This window comes from Helianthus annuus, chromosome 2, assembly GCF_002127325.2.
Source record: "Helianthus annuus cultivar XRQ/B chromosome 2, HanXRQr2.0-SUNRISE, whole genome shotgun sequence".
Classification (NCBI taxonomy): domain Eukaryota; kingdom Viridiplantae; phylum Streptophyta; class Magnoliopsida; order Asterales; family Asteraceae; genus Helianthus; species Helianthus annuus.
The window spans coordinates 142,711,181-142,732,357 of record NC_035434.2 but is presented as its reverse complement, the minus strand read 5'-3'; the positions used below and the strand labels follow the sequence as shown (position 1 = coordinate 142,732,357).

General features: G+C 34.2%; 3 protein-coding genes across 5 annotated transcripts; 1 reads left to right on the top strand and 2 right to left on the bottom strand.

Annotated features, from left to right (window-relative positions):
- Positions 1-992: 992 nt before the first annotated feature.
- On the top strand, positions 993-4,652 carry LOC110923037. Of its 2 annotated transcripts, none has more exons than XM_022167228.2 (5): positions 993-1,242; positions 1,882-2,068; positions 2,180-2,238; positions 2,326-3,675; positions 3,758-4,652. In XM_022167228.2, exons 2-5 carry the CDS (start codon positions 1,942-1,944, stop codon positions 4,529-4,531), a joined length of 2,310 nt encoding a protein of 769 aa, XP_022022920.1. In that variant the 5' UTR covers positions 993-1,242; positions 1,882-1,941; the 3' UTR covers positions 4,532-4,652. The 2 variants fall into 2 exon arrangements, with proteins under 2 accessions (XP_022022920.1, XP_022022924.1); XM_022167232.2 differs by lacking the exon at positions 993-1,242 and adding an exon at positions 1,274-1,386.
- A 699-nt stretch (positions 4,653-5,351) lies between these two features.
- LOC110923015 (putative pentatricopeptide repeat-containing protein At3g16890, mitochondrial) lies at positions 5,352-9,189 on the bottom strand. 2 transcript variants are annotated; one of them, XM_022167217.2, is made up of 4 exons: positions 6,872-9,189; positions 6,321-6,400; positions 6,170-6,229; positions 5,352-5,792 (listed from the first exon to the last, which is right to left on the bottom strand). In XM_022167217.2, exon 1 carries the CDS (start codon positions 9,073-9,075, stop codon positions 7,003-7,005), a length of 2,073 nt encoding a protein of 690 aa, XP_022022909.1. In that variant the 5' UTR covers positions 9,076-9,189; the 3' UTR covers positions 5,352-5,792; positions 6,170-6,229; positions 6,321-6,400; positions 6,872-7,002. The 2 variants fall into 2 exon arrangements, with proteins under 2 accessions (XP_022022909.1, XP_022022912.1); XM_022167220.2 differs by lacking the exon at positions 6,321-6,400 and having other exon boundaries at positions 5,362-5,792.
- A 4,834-nt stretch (positions 9,190-14,023) lies between these two features.
- Positions 14,024-19,118, bottom strand: LOC110923003. Its single transcript, XM_022167205.1, has 7 exons — positions 19,058-19,118; positions 18,878-18,937; positions 15,230-15,292; positions 15,064-15,111; positions 14,895-14,957; positions 14,324-14,386; positions 14,024-14,224 (listed from the first exon to the last, which is right to left on the bottom strand). Exons 2-7 carry the CDS (start codon positions 18,932-18,934, stop codon positions 14,216-14,218), a joined length of 303 nt encoding a protein of 100 aa, XP_022022897.1. The 5' UTR covers positions 18,935-18,937; positions 19,058-19,118; the 3' UTR covers positions 14,024-14,215.
- Positions 19,119-21,177: the final 2,059 nt, after the last annotated feature.

Sequence of the window (21,177 nt, the reverse complement as noted above, 5' to 3'; positions counted from 1 at the left end):
ATGGCCTAGCCAACCCAGCCAATGAGAGCTGGCCATGGAGGACCGCTAGGCATGCCAAACGCCCGGACTGAAACTCCCGCCCAAGAGGCCACACCGAAACCAAAGCCCACCCGGGGTGGCGACTTGAGCATTTGTACCCAACCCACGCCCCAACTCTCGCCCCATACCCAATAATCTAATAAATGAATATAAGGTGTTCTTCAATATAATAAAAAATCACATGACACTGTTCATTCACTTTGAATTTTATCATATATGAATATGAATGTTGAAACTAACTGGGAAATGAGGGGTAACACCCCAATAATACGAAGATCCACAACACTTCATAACACTAAGAAATCTCATTTGGAGCTCTAGCTTGGATCATTCATAAATCTCCTTTGGAGCATCGGCTTCGGAACACCTACCCGGGTTGGCAGGCTTGTGGGTTGAAAGCTTAAAGTGATGAACCCGAACATAACTCTTATATATATTTGTGTCAAAGATATCGATCTTAACCCGTGTAATGTGAATATGGCCCGCATAACTCATTTATCTAAATAAGTCAACCGGTTTGATGAAGCAAAAAATAGGTTGACCTTATAAAATATGTTTATTTTTGTTTTAGTTAATTAAACGAATAAAACATGTTATTCCAAATTAGCTAAACGAGTTAAGCATTTGTCAAATCACTAAAATGAAAACCCGAATTTGATAACTTTCCTATGGTGTCTCTGGTCTAATAGATTTGTAATTTGAAACATTTTAGTTTAAGATGGTGTAATGTACCATAAAAGTGTAGGCCCAAATTGTCTGACCCATCATTCATAATCAAAGCTGGGCTCATTTAAAACTACAGGTCATATATTCACAGCCGTAGGATTTAAAACATTAATGAGGCAACATTTAAACATCATGTACCGCGATGCACTGAATCATATCTCAACAACACCCTAATTTGTAATTTGTAATTTGAAATCACTCCCTCTCCTCTAAAGAGACGTTGCACTTCTTTTTTTGGCATTTTCTTGAACTCATTTCTTTTAAACATTTTCCATAAAAAAATTCATTAAAATAATAAAAATTCCATTTTTTTAATATGATATCCATCCATTTAAAGCTTCTTGATTTAAAACCATTTGAGGGTTCTCTTTCTCTTTCTTGAATAACGTTACAATTTCACTGAAAACTTCTGCAAGTTTGAACCTTTATACAAAATTGGTGAAACCCATTTGCAGATTTTGTTCATTTCATCTTTAGGTAATGTTTCAGTTTAGGGTTTGTGTGATTTGATGAGTTCTTGGATTCTTGATTGTTACAATTTAACACAAAACTTCTGCAAGTTTGAATCTTTATACAAAATTGGTCAAACCCAGTTGTAGATTTTGTTTGTTTCATCTTTAGGTAAAGTTTTCAGTTTAGGGTTTGTGTAATTTTGATGTTTTCTTGGATTCTTGATTGTTTGTTTGATGATTTTGAGAATATAGTGTTGTGGGTTCTGATTATTATAAGTTGAATGTGGTTTATTATAGTTGTTTATGGGGGTTTGAATTTTATGTTTGATCTTGGATATAAGTTGAATGTGATCAATTGACATTGTGTTTAGATGTTTCGGATTTCGATCTTGTTTTATTCGATTAGGTTTGTTCATTCTTGTGATTGCTAGTTAAGTTTGCTGTCAATTTGATGGTATTTGTTAAGTTTGAATGTATATGATTACCCTTTTGGTTAGTTTAGTTCGATATTTTGTAGCGCATTCGACCTCAGATCACACAAAACTGTTGAGTTCAAATGGAAACTTCCGTATTTGAAACGGTTGGAGTGGTTTGTAGAACATTTTTCTGTGTCTATTATGAATCTTGAAAGTAACATACTTAATCACATTATTGAAATTCACAGATGAATTTGGTTCTTGTACAAAGCTTTAGTAGCAGTCAACCTTAAATCTTACATAACGATATGGGCGCTCAAAAACACGGGTCAAAGGGTGGCAGTGGTGGTGGTTATGTTGGCGGTTTTCTGCATCTATTTGATTGGAACGCAAAATCTCGCAAGAAGTTGTTCTCAAGCAAGTCCGAATCACCAGGTAATAAATCGATCTCTGTGATAAGCCTGTGGTTGATGGTCAAAATGGGTAAGTTTGACCCGAAACACATTTTGCACTGCATTTTTTAACCTTTTTATAAATTTTGTGTAGAACAACCGAAGCAAACAAAGAGAACCGATGGCAACATGCCCATGACTCGTTTCAATATGGTACACACTTCCGTTTTCTATACGTCAATTTTGACTTTATAAACGAAATGTTTGATCTTAAAAGTCAAAGTCCACTCTTGTATCCAGATGGAAGAAGACGACATGATGGGCATTTACAGTTGTGCGACTTCAGTAACCGAAGAAGACGGTTACGGCACCAAAGCTCCTGGGGTCGTTGCACGCCTAATGGGGCTAGATTCGTTACCAACGGTTAACTTCTCGGACACGTACTCGAACCCGTCTTTCGACTCTCAGTCTATTAGAGATTCATCGACAAATTACATGAGAGATGACCCGGACTTTGAGTTGACCGACTGTCAAATGGAGACTGTTTCTAGAGTCACAGAAGTCAAACCTCAAAAGACGGTGATCGGTAGAGCGGTTGAGAAGTTTCAAACCGAAACGCTACCGCCAAAGTCTGCTAAATCGATCCCCATTACACGTAACAAGCTGTTGTCCCCTATCAAAAGCTCGGGATTCGTGTCTTCGAATAATCCTGCTCGTATAATGGAAGCTGCATCGAAGATACCGCTTGTCGGGTCATCATCACCATCACCGTCACTCTCATCATCATCTACGGTTCCGTTCAGGGTGAAAGTGTCTAGGGATCGAGTAGAGAATTCAGCAAGAAAACCGAAGATCCCCGAGTCTGCTCGAAAACCGTTAGATTCAAATGTCAAGACTCTCAAAAGTCAACAAAGTTCAGAACCGAAAAAGTCAATTTCGTTAGCGCTTCAAGCTAAGGCTAACGTTCAAAAGCGTGAAGGGTTGAATCATCGAGCACAGCCTGTTAAAACTCAGTCTAACACCGAAAGAAACCCACAGAAGAATCCTGTTTCTTCGAATGTATTAAAGCAGAACAATCAGAAACAGAATAGCTTAGTTGACCGAGGAAAGTCAACCCCGAAAGCTTCGAGTTCTAACGTCGGTCCACAAGCAAGAAAGCCGGTTTCGCACAAACCGAGCCATAAAAAGGAACCTTATTCCACCCGAAAAAAACGTTCCATTGAAGACACTAATCATAATAATAACACTAATGCTGTTCGGGATAGAAGTTATAGAAGTAACAGTAGTGATGTTGTTTCTTTCACTTTCACAGCTCCAATTGCACGCCCAGTGATCTCTAACAACGGTTTTCTATCCGATAATCAAAGTAAAAACGCACCCGATTCGACCAGTAATGATTCAAACACATCGTCTTTGAACTGTAATGTTATTGGAGCTGATGCTTTAAGTGCTCTTTTGGAGCAAAAACTGAGGGAATTAACCGATAGTCCCGTTTCGGTTTCTCAAGATTCTTTGTTAGCAACGGAAACCGACATTGGAGAGGATTCGAGTAACGGGTTTTCTTCATACAAGCCTAATGATGATTCAAGTTACGGGGTTTCTTCGAGTGATTGTTTAGAGCTTACGAAGAAACATCACAAGCTCGATCTGGTATGTTACGGGGTTTCTTCGAGTGTACATTACTTGTAGTTTATATAACTGATTAATAATTCGATATTTTGTGATGTTTTAGGGCCAAGATCTAATGAATACAGATGATTCAAGTTACGGGTTTTCCGTTAACGATCCTCGAGAACCGATGTTTCATGACTACGCGTATCGGAAATATCTCTTTGGTAACTTTGGCAGACAACCGAGCCCGGATTCGGTGCTCGAACCATCTTTTAACACCGAAAGCTGTAACTCTTCAGACACTGCCGATACCTGCAAGCAAGATTCAGCTTCGGTTCTAGCCCGAGAGCTAGCCGCTCCAAAATTTTCAACAACCCCGAGCCCGATGGATGTCGATACCGATCTACTAGACTCGGCTTCTTCCATCACAACGGTTACCAAATGGGAACCTGAGTACGTAACCGAAGTGCTTGCAAATATCGAAACAATGTTTGTCGACTTCACCATAGGCAAGACTCGAAAGATCGTGAACCCACGTGTGTTTGACCGGTTAGAGTTCGGTAGACCCAACGATGAACCGGCTAAGTTAAGACGTGAGCTTGTGTTCAATTGCGTGAGCGAGTGTATGGAGACGCGGTGCAGGGTGTGGGCTAAAGGGTTAGCAACGGTTAGAAAACCGGAGCGGCTAGCTCAAGAAGTGTACCGAGAGATTGCGGGGTGGGAAGATATGAAAGATAGTATGGTTGATGAGCTCGTTGATAAGGATATGAGCGGTTGTAGTTACAAAAAATGGCTCGATTTTGATGTCGAAACGTTTGAAATCGGGGTCGAGATCGAGTCGCGGTTACTTGATTCTTTGATCAATGAAGTAGTTGATGATATTTTGGTTCTTTAATGGAGAATCAAATGTTTTGAACTGGTTACTGGACTTGCAAATTTTTTTTTGCATGATCATTCTTTTTCTTCTCAAAACTATGTACAAGTCTTATTGCATAAAATACAAGTCATTTGAATTTGTTCATTCTTGCAAGTGGGATAAAATGTTTGACCCTGTGCATTTGACTGATTTGTGGTTCTAGATGAGCATGAAGTTGAACATTACAAAGTTCAATTCAAAACAATTTACAAGTTTTAATGCATATGATACAAGTTTTTTTGTATGATGGGGCTAGGTGTAATCGAGACAAGTCGAGTTTGCTAGCCTTGTAGCTCGATGTTTAGAGATTGAGCTCGAGATCGCGTGAGTTAAGTGTCATTTACGTCCATGTGGTTTGTCCATTTTTTACATTTCAGGCCAAATTTTAAAATTGTACCCTTTTCCTCCCTGACATTCGCGAAACATGTTATTTTAGTCCAAAAACTAACCCCGGTTAAAAAACACAATTAGCTTAGGGGTAAAATGGTCATTTGACATAGTGGTTCAGAGGTTGGTGCATGGTGGAGGGTCACGTAAAACCTCCGAACCCCTCCAAATCACTATGGACCACTCTATCTAAATGGCACGTTTTTACCCCTGAGCTAACTATGTTTTTTAACTGGGGTTAGTTTCTTGGACAGAAATGGCACGTTTCAAAAATGTCAGGGAAGGAAATGGTACAATTTTGAAATTTGGCCTAAAATGGCAAAAGTGGACAAACCACATCGACGTAAATGACACTTAACTCTATATGCGTTTATGTTAGGGTAAATTTGTAAGAACGAACAATAAGAAAACAGATCAGAATGTATTCAATTGAGCTCAACTACTAATGAAAATAGTTATACAAGTATACAACATTCACCTAAGTACCATAACAGTTGTTTACAGTAGGGATGTTCATGGTTCAGTTTAAAACCGTGAAACCGTTCAAGTCGGAGACAAACCCTTAGCCACGGTTTGGTTTTTATCTTTTAACAGTTCGGTTTTGGTTTCTAATAATTAAAACCCGTTAGTGTTACCAACGGTTTGGCCTAAAATCCCTCAAATCCAGACCGTGGACACCCTAGTTTACAACAACACAAGACCAATAATAACTGCAGTGGCGGCAGTGTAGCAGACTTCCATTTGAGTGGTGGTGTGGTGCAGTGGAGGATTCAGCGAGTGAGAGAGCAGCGGCCTGTTACAATATCCACTGGTGTATTCAGGTGGCACATGACTCTTCACAGCTGATGTATATCTGATGTGATCGAAAAGATGATTAATTTATCATTTCCAGGAAAATAAAATGAGTTTTGCGTGTGAGGTCAAACCTAACATGGGTTGACTTCCTAAATTAAGTGGATTTTCTTATAAATGTAACATCATTTTCTCTTGATTCATAGTAATTTTTTATAGACTTTAATCTAATTTCTAACCAATAATGAAAAATTTAAGAACTTTACATAAATTTGGAATTGAAATCTGCTTAGTTTGACCTCATTGAAAAGTCCCCGACATCATGAACCATTTAAGAACAGATTTTATTAGGATAAATACGCATCATTCTCGCGAAAAATGTAACATATTGGCGTATAAATTATGTAAGTTAATACTAATGGTCAAAAGATCACTTACATGTTTCTCAATGAAGCATTGAAGGGCCTTCACAAGATATCTTATCCTACAGAATTTGACCTGAAACAGAACTTAACGAATCGTTTGACTACTGATTAAATGTAAAAATTTCTCCTACAGAATTTTGAACAAAAATTAAAATTACGAATACCATGTAACCGAAAACCCTAATCTGGATAAACATACTCCCGTCCAAAATTGTTCGATTATTTCCAAAATGTCCAAAATACCCTTCAAAATCAACAAAATAAGGTGATCTTCTAGACCCAAATCAACATCATTGATCTTTTCTTTTAATAACAGTTGAACATAATAACTATTAGAGTTAATTGCCCGGATGGTCCCTGTGGTTTAACGTTTTTTTCACGTTTAGTCCCCACCTTTTGAAAATAGCAGGTATGCTCCCTATGGTTTGTTATTTTGTTACTCGGATAGTCCCTGAGTAGATGTCAGTTAGTTTGGAAATAGCAGGTATGCTCCCCATGGTTTGTCATTTTGTTACTCGGATAGTCCCCTGACATTTACTCAGGGGACTATCCGAGTAACAAAATGACAAACCATAGGGAGCATACCTGCTATTTCCAAAAGGTGGGGACTAAACGTGAAAAAACGTGAAACCATAGGGACCATCCGAGCAATTAACTCTAACTATTAATTAAAAGTTAAAACAAAATATGACGTAATATAATAAACCAAAGATACCTTGATATGTAGCTTGATGTACTGTAGAAAGAAACAGAGAAGCAGGCGGCAAAGAAACTCCATGATGTACAATTATCAAAGCCAAAGGTACGAAAAGAAGAACAATAATCTCAAATCTCTCATAAATGTCATTATAAAATAGATATAGGTTTCAATACAATTCCCTTTTCTTTATACTTGATAAACATGTCCCGTGCCTCAACGAACCTACCCGACTGAACTAACGCATCGATAAACAAATTACAAGTAAAAGAATCGGGGCTACATCCATTAGCTTCCATCGATTGTAACAACTCTTTAGCTTCTTTATATCTCCCCGAATCACACAGCATCTTAATAAACGCACTATAAGTGAAATTATCCGGAGTCAAACCTAAAGTCAACATCGTCATGAGGACCCTTTGTGCCTTCTCGACGTCCTTTATCCTACAAAAGTTACCAATCAAAGCGTTGAAAGAAAAAACATCCGGCTTTACCCCATTGACTTGCATTGACTTTAGCAACGCTTTAGCTTTCGAAATATCGCCGATGATACATAATGCTCGGATCAAGATGTTGTATGTTATAGCGTTTGGATGAACACCCCAATCAACCATTTCGTGCAAACAATCGAAAGCATCGTTAATTTGGTGGGTCCTACAAAGACCGTAGATTATCGAACTAAAAGTATAAGCGTCGGGTTTTAAACCATGGTTTAATAGCATCTTAAGAAGCTCTCGGGATTCATGCATATCGCCAGTCTTGCAATGATATGATAATAGAGTGTTGAAAGTAACGAGATTAGGGGAAATGTGACTTTGAAGCATGTCTAGAAATGTTTTCATAGCTCTATCGATCATACCCGTCTTGCAAAAACTATCGATTATCATGTTATACGAGATCACATTTGTTAGAAGCCCGTTTTTGATAATTTGATTTAGATACCGATTACCCTCCTCTAATTTTCCGTTCTTGTATAAAGACTCCACAAGAAGAATATAAGTATTGAACCCAAGATTCACACCTCTCGCAATCAAACCATCAACAATATCACAAGTTTCCGTTAGATCAAATCGCTTAAGTAAACATGTTATAACGATGTTTAATGTCGTAGTATTGGGAATATAACCTCTCTTGACGATTTTCTTCAAGAAAAGAACGGTTTCTTTAGGCATAGAGTTGCTAGAAAGACAAAGCAAAACCGCTTCACATGCCGCTACATGCAATACGCGTTCGTTTTCCACAAAATCGGATAACAACTTAAAAGCCTCGAGAGGGTTCGTGTTATGAAACACGCCATTAACCAATGATCGAAATGTAGCATCATTCGGCTTCACATTACTCTCCTTCATTCTCTCTAAAACGTTAAACGCTTCCTTAATTCTTTTCGCATTACAATACCCGTCAACAAGTATCGTATACGTGAACACATTCGGCGAATATCCCATTTCCTGCATTTGCTTCACTAACCTTAAACCCTCATCCACAACTCCAGCTTTACAAACTCCATGAATCAAAAAATTATACGTAAACCTATCCGGATCGCATCTATCCGCCTTCATTTGTTGAAACTTCAAATACGCCAAATCAAGCGCATTCGACTTAACCAACGCATCAATCACCGCATTATACAACCTAGTACTAGAACCAATCCCCAACAACGAAATCTGATCGAAAACTCGCGCACAATACTTAGCCAAACCCAACCGCCCCCAACTTCCTATCAAAACACAAAGTGAATCCTCAGTAACACAACACCCAGACCTTCTAACAAGATCAACCAACTCCTTAGTTAACAAAACCGGGCCTTTTCGATAAAGGGTATTCGCTAAAACCCCTCGAACCGATTGATTCTTGGCATATAACGGGTTGATATTCAAAACCCACAAATAAAAAAGCAAACTTTGCAATGGGTTTTCTTGATTTTGTAAAATACTCACTATGGTCCTAGGGTTTAGGCTAATTTTATTGGTTTTTAACTCGTTGTTTAGCAGTAAGTACCAATCTTTTCTTGCAAGAAGCTGGGAAATGTAGTGATGATCTATGGGTTTGTTAGATAGAGGATTGAGGGTAGAAAGATTACCTTTTGTGGTGAATGTTGAAGAGATTGATGGGGTGAAATTGGATGATGAATTGGGTTGAATTCTTGGTTGAATAGTTGATTTGGGTGTGGTTTGATTAGGGATGTGTTCGGCCCTAGAAGCAAGAGCAGAAAGGCGTCTCATTGAGGCAAAGCATCTGTCGCTGAGTTCAGGTGAGGGGAGGAAAGATACGGCGAAAGTTGAACCGGTTTTCTAGTGAACCCAAACCCCAGTTTAAACCGGCTGAAGTAACTTCGGAAATTTGATGAATTCTTATTAACTAGTTGGATTCCTATACGCGAGTTGCGGCGTGAATTTGATCAATATCGTTTCAATTCATTACACTATTGGTACAATAACGGTACCCAGTATAGTGACAAAAAGGTAAACTTGAAAAATAAATTCTTAATATGCCCAAAAGGATATTCATACATGCTTTACATTTACGTCAAATGAAATAAAAACATATATCAATAGCGGTTCTGATAGTACTGATACCACTGAATCAACGTGGTAACAATATTGTTGAAACGATATCAACTCGGCTGGCGATGGTACATGTACAGTACTAACACTCACTGTAACTTACTATATTAAAAAAAATATTCTATTGCTTATACAACTATGCTTTTAACGAAATATATACCGAAAACCATAAAAACGAATATTGATACCGCTAACGAAATTGTTTGAACGGTATTAGTTTATTTGTTACAATAAAGAATAAAAAGTCAGTTATATATGACTTGGTCCATTTTGAAAAAGAAAATTTAAAAAAAAAAGTTCACTTCTAAATTCGAAAGTTAATAAAGAAAAGAAAACTAAACTTGGTTAACATCAAGAAATTCATATTCATATGCATATAAAAGCAATATACATAATGGGTGTATTCCTCGTGGAAGAATCTCCTTGCTCTTTAATATTAAGTTTTCCTTCTTCGGCAGAACTAGAACTCTCTATTCTCTTTCTTGGTTTGTGCGCTATCAGAAAGTAATGAACTTATGTGGTGATATTTAAAAACCTAAAAACTACACTGGTGCAAACACCTCTTATCAATCTAATCTAATACTAATAAAATACTCATCTTAATGCCACATGGCATTCTTTTATAATAAAAGATTTCATCAAAATGCCATGTGGCAATTTATCAATTTACCTCAACCATAATAAATAATAAGTAAATTAATATAAAGATTATTAAATGATTGAATTTAATATATATATATATATATATATATATAATATTTATATCCATGATTATATCTCTTCAATATTCTTATTTTTTAATAATTAATATTAGTTATCAACTTACCTATACTTTAATAAATAAAAACATACTTATCAAAATAAGATGAGATAACCAAAAATTGATACATCCATCGCTATTTGACGTAACAAAAAATTTAAAACCTCATCATGTTTATAGTTTGTTATTATCGTTTTCACAAATGTTAAACATATATACAAACAATATATTTATATATATACATATATATATGTTTAATATATATAATCTTAAATTATGAATTAATTCCATTCCATCTTCTACTTTGATAACACTTTTTAAAATAAGAAAATATTTATTGGAAATAAAATATACTAATTCTTTTGTATTCAAAAACAAAATTCTTACTTCGTAAAAACAACATTTAAAATGAGTAATGTTATATTTTTTCTTTAATTTTGTATGTATAGTTCATATTTGGGTTATATGTATTCATACCAAAATATATATTTATTATGTGTGATGTATGAAATAGTATAAAATATAAAAAATAATTCAAAATTTATAATCATTATGTCATTGAAACACAACCAACATCAACAATAATATATTTATTTTATAAAACTCATTCAAGTTTATATAAATTGAAAACACATTTTTTTCCAAAGAACTCGATCAACTACATGATTATCTTAAAACCTTTAATTTTCTATCCTCAAATCCATGTAACACATGGGTTTATAACCTAGTTGATGTATATAATAATAATTTTTATTATATAATATATTGTGATGTGATTTTTCATATTGTATTAACTTGCGTATACTTGTATTCATAAGTGGAAACATTATATGTGGCGATTACAATGTATTTTTACATTTATCATGATAATACCATTCTGTTCATATCGTGTATTCATTCGTGAGTGCATTCGTTGATGAATGTATTGAGTAGTGAATACATATAATTGATGAATAAAAGAAATTCATGTCATATTACTTGCATATATTTCCCGTGTAAATAGATTTTCATAAGCAAAAAGACAAGGAAGTAGGCTGCAAAGAAACTCCATGATGTACAATTATCAAAGCCAAATGTATAAAGAAAAACCATAATCTTGAATCTCTTGTAAAGGTCATTTTAAAATAGATATGGGTTTCAACAAAATTCTCTTTTCTTTATAATTAAGAAAGACATCCCGGGCCTCAACGAACCTACCCGACTGAACTAAATCATCGATAAACAAATTACAAGTAAAAGAATCCGGGATACACCCATTAGCGTCCATCAAATGGAACAACTCTTTAGCTTCTATATATCTCCCTAAATCACACATCTTAACAAAAGCACTATAAGTGAAATTATCCAGAGTCAAACCTAAGGTCAACATTGTCAAGAGGACCCTTTGTGTCTTCTTGACATCCTTTATCCTACAAAAGTTCTCAATCAACGTATTGAGTGAAAAAATATCCGGCTTTACCCCATTGACTTGCATTGACTTTAGAACGCTTTTACTTTCGAAATATCGTCAATCTTACATAATACACGGATCAAGATGTTGTATGTTATAGCATTTGGGCGAACATCCCAATCAACCATCTCGTACAAACAATCAAAAGCGTCATCAATTTGGTCGGTCCTACCAAGACCGTAGATTATTGAGCCAAAAGTATAAGTGTCGGGTTTTGAACCATGGTTTAATAGCATCTTACGAAGCTCTCGGGATTCATGCGTATCACTAGATAATAGAGTGTTGAAAGTAATGAGGTGTAACTCCCCAAATTATAAATTTCAGTTGTTGTATTGTTTTGATACATTGATACGTAATGGTTTAACTAGGACTACTTAACATAGTTAGTATTGTTACCTTTTAGTAAGAGATAAAAGGGTTAAGGCTAAACATAAGTGAAATTTAGAGTGACTCGGAACAGAGTAACCCAGAACAATATGTCAGTACAATCAGTCTTCCGGAGTATCTACCAATAAGTGACTACACATAAAGGTCATCAATACTTCGGAAGCACAATTTCGGAAGGTAGTAATTCGGATGGGCAGTAACTCGGAATTGAACAATAAACTCAGACAAGATTATTACCAGATCCAGTAGCTTGGGATCTCCAAAAACCCAATAAATCAGACCATCATCTTCATATCCATATCAGATTCAAATCAGTTTTCTACAAAACCCAGATCTAAAACGAACCAAAGCTGAAACCTAATCAAAATTCATCTTCAGAAACTGAAAATCTGATAAAAACTAATACAAAACACTGAAACAAAGCTGCAAAACACCAAAACTACAGAAATCTCTCCAAAGACACAAACTTTGCTAATTTCTAAACCTCCAAATCAAAACCCACAGCAGTATGAGCACTCTTTATACAGAGCCTGCTCTGATACCACTTGTAAGGTCCCCTAAGACTCTCTAAGCATGACCTATCACGAACAACACACTCGCGTAGTATGCGGAAACTAACACACAATCACACCGCGTAGATTCACAATAAGAAGTAGAAAACAACTGGAAAACAATCTGAGAATCCACTGAGTATTCTCAGATTTATGGAAAACGCACGGTGATATTCGGGTTTCTCTCTCTAAAGATTTCTTGCAACACAATGTTTCCCAAAAAGTATGTTCTAGAAACTAAACAAATCGGTATAGTACAGACTGATACTCCAGAACACACAAGTTCCGAAGTTTTCTACATAAATTCGGACAGAACTAAATCATTTGATATGTTTCTAATTACATAACTTAGTAATTCGAAACTTACATAAACCATATATTCGGAGCTTACATATTCTTCTATCCTAACATTTTCAAAGTACTTCAACAGTACTTTCTTTATTTGTCCATTTTACATATTTTAATTTTTTTTAATTATATTCTAAAGTGAATTGTATGGTGTCTATTGGATTTTATACTTATTTTTAATATAATTGTTATAAAATTTTGGTTTCATGTTTTTTTTTTTCGACACATAGATATAAAAATCGTTAAGTTTATTATACATAGTTATACCGTTTACCTTTTTGGTTATTTGAATAACATAATATAAAATTTTGAATACACTATTGCTACATGTTTATTTTTATCTATGATTCGATAAATCTTTTAATCAAATGGGTAAATATAGTTGATTCTTTTTGTTCTTTAACGTGATGAACGGAAACAATATTGTTCGAACTATATCAGTATTGGTATCGTATGAGTTTTGATGTTTTCTCGACGTGGCATTATAAAAATGATTGAAAATAAAGTTGTATTGGCAATATAGCATTTTTAGTACCGTATGCTATAGCAAGTGTTAGTGACCAAATTGATGCCCTGCCTGAAAAACATCGCTACCGGTATCGTTATTTGTAGTTCTCGATCGATATAAAACACATGCCAATATTCTTTTAGGTGTATCTACTATAAGAACCGAGCCGATGCTTTAAGAAACCGTACCAATATTGACGGAAATTCCGCTGCGGAGCGCGGGAAATCCCACTAGTTACAAATAATAATTATAAAGTTACACAAAAGACCCTTGAATTCTTCAATGTTGGCAATCTAACACTTCATTCATCACACATCGTGCACTTACATAATTGTCAAATTTAGAGTAGCAAAAACCGTCTATATTGGTATAAAAGGATTTCTTTATGTTCGTATCAACTTTATATTTTAAGGAAAATAAATTCCATTTTTCTATTCAAGACCTATTAAGTTTTAACTTCTTTTAACAACGTTTAACTTTATAACTTTTTGTTAAATATATGCAAACCAAACAATCCTTGAATTTAGAAGAACCGAGAGAATATCCTGTAATTGATTCACAACCAACATTAGAAAGACCACAATTTTCTCAATTGCTACAAATTCATTCCTCAATTAAAACCTTTTTTATTAATGAAAAAGAAATGAAAACCATACTTTATATTGCATTGACATGTATATCATGCATTAAAACTTGTACATTACACATTAGTTCAACACCGAAAGCAAAGTTGTATCCTTAACTTATGGGTCGCTAGCAACTCCCAACATTCTTTTATTTACTTTCAACACTTCTTACTCAACCTGATAATAATAAATTCAAAAAATAATAAATAAAACAAAACAAACTAAAAATCTTACATATAAAAATTAATAAATATTATTTCATGCTTAGAAACTCACATGGTTGTTTCCTCCTGATATACATGCTGGTCGTCTCGGGGGTAAGTGTTGACGAGGTGTTCTCTGTATTCAACCCAACAATTTTTTTAAGTAAAGAGCTGTAAGATATACTTATAATATGTTTGTAAATTTTGTTTTTACCGTTATACATAAGATAATTACATAAGATATACACAGGTAGTTAGGCTAAGTTAGGTGGTTTTGTCATCATATTAGGCCATTTATCTTTTGATTTTCTTAATTTGTTATGGATAATTATTATTTATAAATAATCCTCCTACTAAATATTATTTAGTTTAATCTCTTATGGATAATTATTATTTAATTTAATATCTTCTAAAATTAATAGATAACTCCCCTACTAAATATAATCTCCTATGGATAATTATTATTTATAGATAACCCTCCTACTAAAATTTTTTTTTTTTGAACGGCTACTAAATATCATTTAGTATAATTATTTGCATTTGTTTATCTAAGTAAAGACATGGTTTTGACTTAAAATTAATTAATTATTAAATATATTAACATTTATTTGCATTTGTTTATCTAAGTAAAATTTCAAGATAACCTCTAGTTTGGGCTGCAAAGTCTCTATATCTATTGTCGATTTCTCATTGATTCCTGCACCTTGCTGTTGATCAAATAAGAAACAAAAGGGCCATTAGTTTGAATTAAGGCCCATTATTTGGACATATCAAGTGGTATTTTCATTATGGGCCACATTGACCCAAATTTACCTTGCATAAGGCCCAGTCTGCTGAATCAAAGAAAGCACGTTCATGATCCTGGACAATACATCATCGAAATATGATTGATGTGTAATGTGTTATTATTAAGAAGGTACCAAGGGCCAATTGGTAATTTACTTTGATTAATCTTAGTGTAAATGGTGCTTTTACTTGCCTTTGAGATTAGAGGCTTCTTCTTTGGTACTAATCCTCCATATTTATCTCCCATTGCCATCCCCTGCGATTCGTTTGAAAATAATTTGGTTTAATCGTAAATGAAACAATAAGTACTTGATTGCGATAACTATTCATTCAACGGAAATTTGAAAATCGGAATATGAAAAGTAACAACGTTAGCTAGCCCTATTAATAGAAAACTTAATCGAAGCACTCACTAAATCTGACCATGCATTTAACAGAAACTTATTCCTGCAAGACTTTACTTTAAATTTTGTATTGTGTTCGGTTAGAGGGTTTTAAAAAATAAGAATAAACAAGGAAATTACTCATGATTTTTGTTTTAACGTTTAACAGAAACTTATTTTACTAAGCAGATAAACATAGTGTTTCACAAACTCCTCTCTCACCCTGTTATATTATGTTTTATACTTTTTATTCGCCATTTGCCACAATTTTCTATCTCAACGCCTTCTCATCACCATTCACCCTAACTCTCAACCTATGTTACACCTACCATCACTTTTTTTCCAATTTTTTTATACACTGAGAGAGAGGGAGGGAGAGAGAAAGAGAACGTGAGAGAAAGCAGTGCTTGCGAGGAATTTTCCACACACGGGATGAAGCTTGTGGTGCGGAGACCACCGACGCAGTGTTCATGCATCGGACCATGCGGTCACTTCAAGACCCCGCAATGCTACATGAGATGTATAACACATGCCTTTTTCATTTGTATTTAAAAAAAAATTATTTCAACTAGTTGTGTGATATTTATGAACAAGTCATTTTCCTTGCAAGGGGCAATCCACATGATACACATGACATCTCACCAACATATGTTAGTAGCCAAACATGTGAATTTACTACACTACCCTTATAACCTAATTGGCCAATTTGTAAAAGAAACACCATAGTTATGGACCACCTACACTCTTATGGTAGGACACTTCCCACGTGATTAATTTAGTTCTTGGACCCCTAGAAAACAATAATGCAATTTTCTGCCTACAAAACTTTAAATTAGGTTTGGTATGCATATTACATGATATTTTGGTTCAAAATAAAAATCTAATGCTATTTTGTTTTTCTAAAACAAGCTCGTTTTTCAAAGCTGATTTTGACGGATACGTGACAAAAGCAAATATTATCCCTATAAGACCATGTGTAGTGGGGCATTATAGGGCAAAAAAACGCCCCCTTCACCATTACATAGGGCATTATAGGGGAAAAAAATGCTTTGGCGTTTTAATGAAAATGTCTAATATCAATTGTGGAAGGTTTGAATGGGTTTGACTAGCCAATGAGAAAATACTATGTTTTTTTTTTTTTTTTTTTTTGGTTTAATGATTGGTAGGGGCATTATAGGGCATTATGCCCACTACACCACTTTTGCTATAATGCCCAAGTGTGACTAGGATGCCACATGTCAGATAATGCCCTATGGTGGGGGCATTATAAATTGTTACCACTACACATGGTCTAATAAGAATGAAATAGTATATGATAATATGTATAATGCTAGTTATAGATATAAATGAAAGTCTAAATTTGAGGTATGTTAATGTATACTATCATAGGTGTTTTAGAGGTTGTTTGTTTGCTACTGAATGGGACAATTCAGTCTTGAGCGATGAATCACAAAATTTCATTGTCTTAATAATAAGAGTTAAATGCTATTTTAGTCCTGTGGTTTGAGTTGTTTTATCAGTTTAGTCCAAAGGTTTCATTTTTTACCCGTGGTTTCAAAAATGTTTCACCGTTGCCATTTTAGTCCACTGGGTTAAATTAATCCATTTTTATGTTAACGAGAAGGTCAATTCGGACATTTTATATGTAATTCTGTTAACTAGAAGGGCAATTCGGCCATATAAAATGAGCGAATTGGCCTTCTCGTTAACTATAAAAATGGATGAAGTTAACCCAGTGGACTAAAATGGCGACGGTGAAACCTTTTTGATACACAGATGAAAAATGAAACCTTTGGATTAAACTGGCAAAATAACCCAAACCATAGGAACTAAAATGGCATTTAACTCTAATAATAATAAATAATACGGTTCAAAATATTTGTTTGTCATAAAATTATTACATGGTTAAAATCATTTCGATCTTCATGAATATTTGACTGGAATCTATAAGATAAGTGGAACGAAAATCGATACTGAAATTTTCTAAGAGATGTTACAACCGGAACAAAAATCAAGTGGTGGAAAACTTGCATTTTTCTTAGGAGATGCACGTTCAACTCTCATCCTTGAGCCAAACGGGGTTTACCGGTAATTTCCAGGGCCGGCTTTGGGCCCGGCAAACCTATGCCGACGCCCGAGGCCCAAAATTTCAAAGGGCCCGAAAAGTCTTTATAAGCTTGTATATATTTATTAAATTATATATTTAGTATATTTATCCGTTTATTATGGAAAAAAAGTATTGGTGGTGTAGTGGCAAAAACCATCTCAAAATAATGTAAAGGTCTCAAGTTCAAGTCTTTGCTCCATCACTAAGTTTTTATTTTTGTAATTCATTTACCCTTAACCATAATTTTGGGCCCAATTCTTTTCGTCGCCCGAGGCCTAAATTTTTTCAAGAGTTTTCGGGGATGGCTCTGGTAATTTCATTGTCGTGTCTACGGGCGGGTGAGTTACTGGGTTTTCCCCGGAATTGGTGGTGGACTCAAGTTACTCTCAGAGTACTCAGTTTGGTCAAGTGGGTGCCCCGAAAATGCTCGGATTTTCTGTTGGCCGTTAAAAAAAAGAATTGATAAAACAGTCTAGGAAACAAAATTCTACCTTTTAAGCTTACTCTACTTTGGATTTTTTTTAGAATATCAAAACTGATTCAGATTCTTATATTATAATGCATAACGGCATTGAAACTCTAATCTACTTGAATATCGAATACAAGAAAACTATATGAATGTTGTATTTATTAACTTATAAACATTATTTATCTTTAGTTATAATCAAGCACATTCACAAGTTTAAATCATTTCGGTCTTTAAAATAATCAATATCCGTTCGTTCTGTTTTATCAAGCAACCCCTAAGATGTCGTATACGTAACACATGAACGGTGGAATGATAAGATTACCAAAAGTTTCAAAAAAATCCATATATATGACTATTGAAAATCTCATCCGATTCGACTTTTATATCGAATTTCATATATATAGAATTTAAATTCATTTTAGAAAAAATGTAAACACACACATATATGTATAGTCATTACTTTTTTTTTGAACGGTAAATTTGAAGCACTTACGAACTAGTAGAGTATTATCGTGCCACCAACAGAATCATTCATGTCAAATGCAGCCATATATGTATACATTTAATTTAACCCATATGTAATTGGTGCAACATCATGTATCATGTGTTCAAACCACCAATTATTAAAAATTGATTAATTTTGAAAATGACAATAAAACAAATGGTTTTATATGTATTCGTTTTCTTAACCAATTATTATTATTATTAAAACTTAAAACAAATGATCTTCCCCCTCTTGTTGCTTGATTTCTTTCTTCCAACATAAAAACATGATATCACGTGAAAATTAAAAATTAAAAGGAGGAAATTAATTTGAAAAATAAAGTTTACAATATGATCATCACATCATATAAACCATACGAAGAAAGTTTATAACATTACCTCATGTTTATGACCATTTCTGGAGATAAGTTCCTCGTTCCTCTCATATCCTGCCATTATCTTCTTATGGAAGTCAACAAAAAAGTCAACGTTAATAACTAAGAATTACAAAAGAACAAAGAATATAACCACAAAGATGAGATGACTTCTTTATTTGTAGTTCTTATGTTTGTGTCTCACCTCTTTCACCAAAGAGATAGAGATAGCTAGATATAGAGAGAGAATGTATGAATGTTTAAGAGCATTCACATTCTATCCATCAAAATATGTGAGGGAGAGTTTTTATATTATAAAGGGTATAAAAAGTGGTTGTGAGTGGAGGAGAGAGAAAATGTTACTGTTCATCTGTATATTTGAGGTGGCACTGTTCACCCACCATAATTTTTTTAATATATATTGAAAGTGGTTGTGAGTGAAGGAGAGAGAAAAATGTAATGATAATATTATTTAATTGAAATGAGAGAGAAAAAGTATTTGTTTTTAGTGGAAATATATTGATATAGGAGTTGTTTTTTAGTGGGATGTATGTATAATTTGATGGATTGGATGTGAATGCTCTAAGAACTCAAAACATCAAAGTTTATTTATAGTTGTAGACCAAAAAAAGGCATCTAGGTCATGCTAAAATAATAAATATATATATATATATATATATATATATATATATATATATATATATATATATATATATATATATATATATATATATATATATATATATAGAGAGAGAGAGAGAGAGAGAGATCACCGTCAAGAAGGAGGATAGAGGGAGCAAAGGATGAAGAAAGACTCGAATAAAAAATAAAGGGTGGGTTGTGGTTAGGAGGGAAGAGGGTTTGAGTGAAGAGGTGAGATAAACATATGTATATATACGGCAATATAATAATGTTTATAACCATTTACCAATTACCAATTTCATTTAATAGGATTTATGTAAATTCTATGTTAAGAATATATGAGGTGGGTGGTAGTTATAACATTTTCTTATACGAAAAAAAAACATAAAAAATCTTATGTTTATCCTTCATCAAAATTGCAAATGAATGGTGATGTATATTTTGGTAACATAATTTTCTGTTTTATTGTTACTATTTTTTTTCACAAATAATTTCAAGTATCGAAGGTTTCTAAGATTTTGGTAACATAATTTTCTATTTTATTGTTACTATTTCTTTTTTTCATTAATAGTCTTCAAGTATTGAAGATTTCTATCCTAGTCTACATGCCTTTAGAATGTCCTTTGCCATTCTACAATATACTATACACAAGATCGAGGGACATGTGAGCTTTCTTACACCTAGCTTGATAAAGTTCTCATCGACACTAAATTAAACTACCTAATCATGTGTTGTAATCGTCAAATATCTAGTTAAATTTGACGTTAATTCATCAAGTCGATACCTTTTGCCCTTAATTAAGTAATGTGTGCTTAATGAATTCCCTCATTGATGTATAACTCGGCCCGTTAATACTTGTTTAAGCTCTTATCAAGTGACCTATTTACAAATCGGGTTGCTCGTGTCAGATCACCTTCCCCACTAGTTGTTTCTTCCTCATATATTGTGTAGTCCTTCATACTCGAAATGAATCTTCAAGATGGCATGAAGATTATGTATGTAAGGAACTCTTCCCTTTGCAAATCACTTCGAAAGGTTGTTCATACTTATATATCGATTCCTTGTGTACCTTTCTAATTGATGAGAAAGAAGCTTGACCATGACCTTATTTCCCATTTGGAACACCTTTCGGAACTTTTTAACATGTGTCCATATATTCATTTTCTTTAAAGGGCATTTATAAAAGAGTAACGAGTTTAATGTTCCAATCATCTATACCGTGCAACAGATTAATATGCTCCTCCCTATGGTATTAACGTGATGGAGTGTGGAATACGAAATTGTTACACTATTACAACTTCAAAAGGACTACGATTTGTAGTCTCCCTTTTTTGTAAACTATAAAGGATTATGCAACACCCAAGAGTTTGGCCATCGGCGCCTATAAAGTTCTTTAGGCAACACATGAGTATAACAATCACTGGAGTTATTTGGCCATAAGATTGAGGGTAATGTTGTCTTGTATAAAAATATACCTATAACACCATTTAGTTAAAGTTTCCCAAAACTTCCATGTAACTGCTACTGCTACTACAGAGTATTCTTCTCCTTGGTTCCTCTTGAAGCTTGGGGATGTAGTTACATGCTCATGAGACTACTATAGTCGACTTAATAGTGATGTACTTTGTAATATACTTTTTTCTACCTTGCTCTCCCAAAGGAGCTTTCTAGCTACTGATCTCC

Bases quoted from the DNA above. Each gene is read 5' to 3' on its own strand.
- LOC110923003 (XM_022167205.1), bottom strand. From the start codon at position 18,934: ATGGCAGGATATGAGAGGAACGAGGAACTTATCTCCAGAAATGGTCAT. The intron at 14,958-15,063 runs GTAAATTTGGGT...TTTGATCAACAG, and splicing joins CAGACTGGGCCTTATGCAAG to CAAGGTGCAGGAATCAATGA. The intron at 14,387-14,894 runs GTTATCTTGAAA...GGTTGAATACAG, and splicing joins CTTTGCAGCCCAAACTAGAG to AGAACACCTCGTCAACACTT.
- LOC110923037 (XM_022167228.2), top strand. From the start codon at position 1,942: ATGGGCGCTCAAAAACACGGGTCAAAGGGTGGCAGTGGTGGTGGTTAT. The intron at 2,239-2,325 runs GTACACACTTCC...TCTTGTATCCAG, and splicing joins CCATGACTCGTTTCAATATG to ATGGAAGAAGACGACATGAT. The intron at 3,676-3,757 runs GTATGTTACGGG...GTGATGTTTTAG, and splicing joins AACATCACAAGCTCGATCTG to GGCCAAGATCTAATGAATAC.
- LOC110923015 (XM_022167217.2), bottom strand. From the start codon at position 9,075: ATGAGACGCCTTTCTGCTCTTGCTTCTAGGGCCGAACACATCCCTAAT.